The 8,640-nt window shown below is 44.1% G+C and overlaps 2 protein-coding genes across 2 annotated transcripts; both read right to left on the minus strand.

The window, feature by feature from the left end:
* Positions 1 to 2,124: 2,124 nt before the first annotated feature.
* Positions 2,125 to 3,830, minus strand: LOC142625215 (uncharacterized). The gene is made up of 5 exons (XM_075798906.1): positions 3,633 to 3,830; positions 3,165 to 3,309; positions 2,929 to 3,110; positions 2,736 to 2,883; positions 2,125 to 2,498 (listed from the first exon to the last, which is right to left on the minus strand). Exons 1-5 carry the CDS (start codon positions 3,828 to 3,830, stop codon positions 2,125 to 2,127), a joined length of 1,047 nt encoding a protein of 348 aa, XP_075655021.1.
* Positions 3,831 to 5,354: 1,524 nt separating this feature from the next.
* LOC142625216 (uncharacterized) lies at positions 5,355 to 6,059 on the minus strand. The gene has a single exon (XM_075798907.1). It carries the CDS (start codon positions 6,057 to 6,059, stop codon positions 5,355 to 5,357), a length of 705 nt encoding a protein of 234 aa, XP_075655022.1.
* Between the last annotated feature and the right edge of the window lie 2,581 nt (positions 6,060 to 8,640).

Below are 8,640 nucleotides of genomic sequence, written 5' to 3' on the forward strand. Positions count from 1 at the left end.
ATCTCCAACCACCTCAATCGAGGAGATCCCCACTCCTGTTTCAAAAAGGTTGCGATTACCTGACAGAGGGAAGGAGAAAATGGATTCTCGCTCGCCTTCTGTCTGGGATGATGAAAAACTGGTGGTGGAAAGGGCATATGGGGTCGTTTCTACCGAGGACTTGAAGGTCTTCTCCGACGTGCCTTTCAATGAGATTGCTACTCGTCATGTCCATAAACTTGTTCAAGTAAAGACCTCGTGCTACTTTTAGTTTCGCTCCTCTTCCTTTTCGCCGCATTGATAGCTTCTATTTTCCTTTAAAGTGCTAGGAGAAAGCCTTCATATAATCTCTGAGTACCTTACTCAGGAGGCCAAGGTGGCGTCTCTAGTATCCAGGATGGAGGTTTTGGAGGCAAAGAATTCGACACTGAAGAAAAAACTTATCGAGTCTATGGACGAGTCCACTACTTTAAAGGAGAAAGTCAAGACCTTAGGTGACGACCTTAGGGCTGAGCGTCAACTAATCCTGGAGAAGGACGAGCAACTTCTGGGTGCTAAGGAGAGGATCAAAACTATCGCTACTGATGCTATTGAGGCTTTCTAGCAAACTGGAGAGTTTAATCCTGTTTTCTTCAGCTGGTATTTCAAGGGCTTTGAGCTCCTGAAGAGGTACCTCATTAAGCATCCCACCGGAGTGTCCTTGGAGAACTTAGATTTGGAAGAGGTGGACAAAGAGATGGTGGTTGACGAAGTTGCTCAGTCCACGACTCCAAGAAGTAATGCTCCCGAGAGTGCCCCGGCTAGAGATGACGCCGTGCCTGGTTCCTGAACTTACTAGAAGAATTCTTTTCAATCTCTCTTTTTTCTTTTCTTTTTTTGGTGCCCCTTATGTTTTTGGGCTTTTCGTAAGCTTATTTTAAGAACAATATCGTCGTCCCAGCGTTTTATGGGTCATAATCGAAAAGGAAGAAACAATGGTGCCCGCTGTTTTTGGGCTTAGGTTTAAATTGATAATAGTGTACTTACTTGTTTGTGCTTTCCTTTTTGGCGTCAATACTTTAGCAGAGAATTTTCAGTCGTGATCTTTCCTTTCTTCGTCAACAATTTGTTTTCGTGTGGGGATTCAGGTTTAGCCCGAGTCTTTTTCAAAGATGCTTTCTGTTGAACATGCTTCCTTATTACTTGTCAATCTCTTGGCTTCGTCCGTAATTTTCATCCGTTTATGTGGAATCTTATTACTTAGCCCTTTTTTGAGGTTTGTTGTGACTTGCAACCTTTTAGGGATCTTGTCAATCTCTTGGATTCGAAAATAATTTACATCCGTCTATACAGAATCTTATTACTTAGCAATTTTTTTAGGCTTGTCGTGACTTACACCCTTTTAGGGATCTTGTCACTCTCTTGGCTTCGTCAGTAATTTACATCCGTCTATGCGGAATCTTATTACTTAGCCGTTTTTTGAGGCTTGTTGTGACTTATACCCTTTTAGGGATCTCGTCACTCTTTTGGCTTCGTCAGTAATTACATCCGTCTATACAGAATTTTATTGCTTAGCCGTTTTTTGAGGCTTGTTGTAACTTACACCCTTTTAGGGATCTTGTCACTCTCTTGGCTTCGTCAGTAATTTACATCCGTCTATACAGAATCTTATTACTTAGCCTTTTTTTTTTTTTTTGCATTTAAAAACCTGCACTCATTAGAACATTTGGCTGAATAATTCTTCTTTATTGCTGTCGAGAATGAATAACACAATCGTCTGTTACATCTATTGGTGTATCTCTTCAAGTGCTCGATGTTCTAGGGTCATGGGAGTCTTTGTCTGTCTAGGGTCTCCAGATGGTAGCTGCCTTGCCTGGAATAATGGACGACCCGGTAGGGGCCTTCCCATGTGGGGCCGAGCTGTGATGCCCCAATTTGATTAATTGTGTGATGTGTGTGGGTGTGTGATGAGTCCCACATCGAGTATTTACTGGGTTGAACTTGGCTTTATTAACAACTACAAGAAGCCTCAATTGTGACTAGTCCTTTTGAGGTATAGCGCAGATGTGGCTAGCGCTTTTCCTTGGGTTGTTACACGAGCTTTCCTTGGGTGGTGTCTTTGGTTGCTGGGGTGACCTTGCATAAGACGAGGTCTCCTATGTCAAGTCATCTAAGCTTCACTCTCTTGTTGTAGTATTCAATCATCTTCTTTTGGTACTTCATCATCTTCTCGGAGGCTTTTTCTCTTACTTCATCTAGACAATCCAGGTTGACTCGTATCTGTTCGTCATTACTCTCCTCGTGGAACATTTCTCGCCTCATGCTGGTTATTCCCACCTTGACCGGGATAACTGCCTCAGTGCCATAGGTGAGTCTAAAAAGGGTTTCTCCTGTTAGGGTTCTTGTTGTAGTCCTATAAGCCCACAATACATTGGGCCACTTTTCAGACCAGGCGCCCTTCGCGTCGTCCAACTTGACCTTGATGATCCTGAGCAGTGTCCGATTCGTCACCTCTGTCTGTCCATTTGCCTGTGGATGTCCTGGGGATGAGAACTAGTTCTTGATCCCCAAACCTGAACAGAAATCCTTAAAGCTCTGACTGTCGAACTGCCGCCCATTATCTGATATGATCGTTCGTGGAATCCCGAACCTGTAAATAATGTTTTTCTAGACGAAGTTCTGGATTCTGGCCTCAGTGATGGTTGCTAGTGCTTCTACTTCGACCCACTTTGTAAAATAGTCAATGGCGACTAGCAGAAATTTTACCTATCCTTTACCTTGGGGCAGTGAGCCGACGATGTCGATCCCCCATTGTGTGAAGGGCCAGGGGGAAGATATTGTAGTCAGCTTCTCTGCTGGAAGGCGCTGGACATTCTCGAACCTTTGACATTTGTCGCACCTCTTGACGAGCTCCCTTGCATCTACCTGCATTGTAGGCCAGAAATAACCTGTTCTGATAACTTTACTTACCAGTGACTTGGGGCCTGCATGGTCTCCACAGATTCCTTCATGGATCTCCTCTAGAATACATTTTGCCTGTTCTTCATCCACATACTTCAAGTAAGGCATGGAAAAACCTCTCTTGTATAGTGTGTCGTTCAGGATCGTGAACCTGGCTGCTCTTTTTCTGACCTTCCTGGCCTCCGCAATGTCTTCAGGGAGGCATCCATCCTAGAGGAAGGCTATGATCGGTGTCATCCAGCTACCTGCGCCCTGGATTGCAAATGTATGGATCTCCTCAATGCTGGGACGTTTCTGTGTTTCCTGCATCAAGTTTGTACTTGCCGCTCCTTCTTCCGATGATGCCATCTTTACGACTTCGTCCGCAAGGACATTCTGGCTTCTGGGGATCTGTACGAAACTCAACTTTATCAAATTCTTGAATCAAATGCTTCATCAACCTGAGGTACTTTTGCATTCTTTCCTCCTTTGCTTCATAGTCTTCCTTGATCTGCCCGATCACCAATTTCGAATCACTCTAGACTAGTAGGTTCTTAGCTCCAAGTGCTTTTCCAAGCCTCAACCCTGTCAGTATCGCTTCGTATTCTGCCTCGTTATTAGTTGCCGAGAATTTCAGTTGAACTCCATATTTGAGTACTTCTCCGTCAGGGGTGCTTATGACGACCCCTACTTCCCCCCCCCCTCTTTTAGGCTGACGATCCATTAGTATGTACTGTCCACCGTTCTGCCCCTTCAGTGATCTTGTCCTCGTTCGGAAGGGTGAACTCAGCGATGAAGTCTGCTAGGGCTTGTACCTTAATGGCTCTCTTAGGCTGGTACCTAATGTCGAACTGACTGAGTTCGATTACCCACTGGACCATTCTCCCTGCTGCTTCAGACTTGTCCATGGACTTCTTGATAGGTTGGTCCATCATAACTAAGATGGGGTTCGCTTGAAAGTACGGTCGCAATTTGCGCAAGGCTACTATCAATGCGAATGCGATCTTTTCGATCTTCGGGTACTTGGCCTCGGCACCCTAGAAGGCTTGACTGACATAATAGACCGGGAGCTACATCTTGCCCTCTTCTCGAATTAAGGTTGCGCTTACGGCCGTGGCTGATACTGCCAGATATAAATATAAGTCTTCAACTTCTTTGGATGGACTCAAGAGGGGTGGATTGCTTAGGTAACTTTTAAGTTCCTAAAATGCGGCTTTGCATTCATCTGTCCAAGCGAATGCCTACTTCAGCGTCTTGAAGAAGGGTAAACATCTGTCCATTTCTTTTGAGACGAATCTATTACGAGCCGCAATCCTTCCCGTGAGCTTTTAGACTTCCTTGACAGTCTTATGGCCTGTACTTTCTTCGGGTTTGCTTCATTCCTCTTTGGGACACCATGAATCCTAGGAATTTCCCTAAGGCTACACCAAAGGCGCACTTGTTGGGATCTAACTTCATCTGGTATTCTCTGAGGGTGGCAAATGTCTCCTTCAGGTCGTCCAGATGCGCCAGTTCTTCTTTACTCTTGACGAGCATATCGTCCACATACACCTCCATGTTCCTGTTAATTTTCTTACTAAACATCTTGTTTACTAACCTCTGATAAGTTGCTCTTGAATTCTTCAGCCCAAAGGGCATCACCTTGTAACAATACAGACCTTGACTTGTGACAAAAGAAGTTTTTTCCTGATCTTCGTCAGCCATTCTTATTTGGTTGTACCCCTAGAAGGCGTCCATGAACGTTAGTAACTTATGCCCCACTGTAGAGTCCACTAGCTGGTCTGTTCTCGGCAGTGGAAAATTGTCCCTTGGGCAAGCTTTGTTGAAGTTCGTGAAATCCACGCACATTCTCCATTTCCCATTTGCTTTCTTCACCAGTACGACGTTGGCGAGCCAATCAAGATAGTAGACCTCCCGAATAAAGCCTGCAAGCAACAGTTTATTGACCTCGTCTGTAATTGCCCTGTTTCGTTCAGGGGTGAAGACTCGGCGTTTTTGCTGGATAGGCTTTTTCTCAGGATCTATGTTCAGCTTATGCTGGATGACTCTCGGGGATATGCGGGGCATGTCCTCGTGACTCCATGCGAAAACATCCAGGTTGTCCCTGAGAAATTGAACGAGCTTTGTCCTTATCTCGGGACTTAGGGTCGTCCCTACTCTGGTCATCTAAGTTACTTCTCCCTCGACCAGTTCCACTATTTCCAATGCTTCCACTTTATCTTCTTCTTTTTCCTTGATCGTCCACGTATGGTTCTCCTTTGCTGCTAACACAGCCTGGTAGCATTCCCTGGCTAAGACCTGATCTCCTTTCACCTCACCAACACCGTCCTCAGTTGGGAATTTTACTTTTAGGCAGTAGGTGGACGTGACCAACTTCCATCGATTTAGTGTGGGCCTCCCAATGATCACTTTGTAAGACGATGGGCAGTCGACCACCAAGAAGTCTAACTGGCGGGTCAACGACCTAGACGTTCCCTTTTTTGTCCTCTAAGATCGTCTTCCTTCCTTCCCTCTTTTCCTGTCTTTTCTTCGTCCACTATAGCTGCTAACGCATCTTCAGCGTTCATATACTTTTGCGCCTTCAGGAGCATCTCCGTCATTGTCTTAGGTGGATTCTTTGCAAGTGAAACCACAAATTCTCTAGACTTTAGCTCTGCCTTAAAGGTCGTCAACTGTACCTTGTCGTCGGCGTCGTCTACCTCTAGGGTTTCTCGAGTAAATCGCTTTACATACGACCGCATGGTCTCTTTCTCCCCTTGCCTAATAGTGAGTAGGTAGTCCGCAGGCCTTTTAAGGTGTTGTCCTCCAACGAAGTGGCGCAGAAAGGCGCTGCTTAGCTGTTCAAAGTTGTCGATGGACGAAGTTGGCAATCTCGTGAACCATTCCCTTGCAGCTCCTTTAAGAGTAGTAAGGAAGGAACGACACAATATTTCATCAGGAGGCTGTTGAAGGCCTAATGTCGTTTTGAAGGTGTTGAGGTGATCCTGAGGGTCCTTAAGTCCGTCAAACAGTTCAAGTTGGGGAAATCGAAATTTTGACAGCACCGGGCGTTCCAAGACTGCCGTAGTGAAAGGAGAGTCCGTTGCTCTGACCATCCTATCTAAGCTCCGATCCGTCTTTTCTTTGACGGCATTCCTTAGCTCGTCCATCTCCTTTCTCATTTCTCAGAGGAGATCAGAGTTCTGTTCATCTGGAGTAGTGGGCCTTCAATGGTCACTTCTTCCATGGCTATCTCCTTCATCTTCCTGACCGGCTTTGGATCGGTTCTCTTCCTGTTGAAGCCATAGCCTCATCTCCAAATTCTGCCTGGTGAGCTCTTCAATGGTGGCTGCAAGAGCTTGGACTTGCTGAGCTAAAGCCGTTGCATCCTGGTTAGATTCCATCTGAATATTGAAGTTGGTAGAAACCACGTTTTCGAATTTGAGTATGAAAATGTCATCCCCATAGACGGTGCCAAACTAATGAAGCACAAATCGTCAGTCACAATGGATGTGTCCAGATGAAGTCGAACCCTAGCTTCCACAGAGGTGGAATCGATGAGTTGTTCCCCTATCGTGGTCACTGGTGTGGTGCCTGCCACACTGCCTCCGATGCCAAAGTTAGTATAGGGAAAGAATCAAGCAATATAGTAAAAAAGCAAGTAGTATTTCTTAATGTCTATGTACCTTGTGCTGGCGATGGTGAGGACCTTATATTACAACCCGTAGCCGTTGTAGTAGTTATTGTGGCTTTAATGCCTCTCTTGGTAACGCCTTAGGCTTTGTAATGTGGACTTCAATAGGCATTCAACGGTCTGTACAACTGTTTTTGTAACTGTCCGAGACATTATTGCCCGTATTAAATAATTTGGGTATTTTCGTCAATGACTTAGACATTCGATGGGTTCGTCTTTGGGAATGACCTCGTCGACAATGCTGATCTCGTCCAGGGAAGTTGAATTCGTCAGTCCTATCAGGGGTGGTAGCTACTATTGATGTTATTTCTTAGGTGTTGCTGCTTTAGGTGTTGTGTGCCAGTTTTATTTGCTTGTAATATCTAAAATTTGAAGCGTAGTAGTTGCTAGTTGCTACGAACCTAATAAGCCATATCAGCATAGCACTTTGGTCCATTCAGTCATTTTGGGCCACTTTGGTCTATTTGGTCCCTTTTGGATTATTTCAATTCATTTCGGTAAACTTTGGTGATGTTTTGGGTTCCAACCACATATTACATTATTTACAAAATATCTTGTCTTATTTAATAATTGAATATAAAATGCATTGTTTTTTTTTTAACTTACAAAATTTAAAATACTTTCAAATAACAAATATAGACAACTTAATTTAGAAAATATAATATACTCTATCAAGAATACTTTGTTAGAAAATAATCACAATATTTTAAATTGAGTTTGAGGTTAACACTTATTTACTATTTTCATTTTTAACTTAACCAAAAATATATATTTGACAAATTTATCCGAGTGGATCTACGACAAGTGCCTACTTAAAAGCAGTGCACGCAAACTACAGGTTCACTGCTCCTCTCCATGCGGCACAATCTCAGACAATATCCCAAGCACTCAACCACACAACTAGTTAGTCCAATTGAACCCCTCTAGGCAGCCCTAGCAAGAATTTGATCTCAGTGGTAATTTCAATTTTCAAAAATTGAAGTTTTGCAACTTAAACATCACAGGCTATTATCAAAATGTTTATAAAGATCTGATTTTTTTTGTTTTTAATTCTCAATTCTACAATCTGAAGCGAAAGATGTCAGATTTGCATAATCTTCAGTGCTCTACCACCTTATTCTTTTTTCTTTGGTAAATAGCTGGGAAGCACGGGTGCGGCGTTTGGGCCGCCGCACCCGCGTCCGACGCGGCCTGACGCGGGGACGCGTAGGCGACGTCGCTGCCTGCGCGTCCATGCCGCGTCAGGCATTAAAAAAACCATTTTTTCGGCGCGACTCGCGCCGATACGGCGCCGATTCGGCCCGAATCGGTCCATATCGGGCTCAAACCGATACCGGCCGAAATATGCCAATACCGGCCGAAATATGCCGATACCAGACGAAATCGGCCGGTACCGGCCGAAATTCAAAAAAAAAAAGGTGTAGTAGAGAGAATAGGTGCTGTTGAATGTCTCTGGAGCATGTTGTTGGACTTGGATTGGCAGGAAGTGTTTCTTCAACTTGCAATCTTAAATTTGGTCAATCTTAAATTTGAGCAATCTTCCACTTCCATATCCTATTATTCTTAAATTTGGTATATATTTAAATAATGTGAAAAAATTATGTTTAGCAATATATTAAAAATATAAATAAAAATATTTTTAATAATTTTTTAATCGCCGCACCCCGCCGCACCCGCACCCGCACCCTACTTTTTCAAAAATTGCTGAGTCCCGCACCCGCACCCGCTCCTGCACCCACACCCGAATCCCGAAACGCACCCGTGCTTCATAGGTAAATAGAGAGGAAAGATATATTAATAAAAATCAGTAGTTACAACCCTAGTGGTTCGGTTATACAAAACAACATTAGCATCATTAGATAAGACCTCCATAACACCAAAAGAAGGGGGGGTCACATAGTAAACAAAAGAGTCAGACAGACTATGGCCTAGTTTAGCAAGGAAATCAACAGCTTTGTTGGTCTCCCTATAGCAATGCTGCAGCTGGACCTCTTGGAAAGCTTGGAGAATGTTCCTGCAATCATCCACAAGGGGTTGGGTTAGCCGATTGGTGGCTTTTGTGTTAGATA

Source organism: Castanea sativa, chromosome 2 (assembly GCF_040712315.1).
Source record: "Castanea sativa cultivar Marrone di Chiusa Pesio chromosome 2, ASM4071231v1".
Lineage (NCBI taxonomy): Eukaryota > Viridiplantae > Streptophyta > Magnoliopsida > Fagales > Fagaceae > Castanea > Castanea sativa.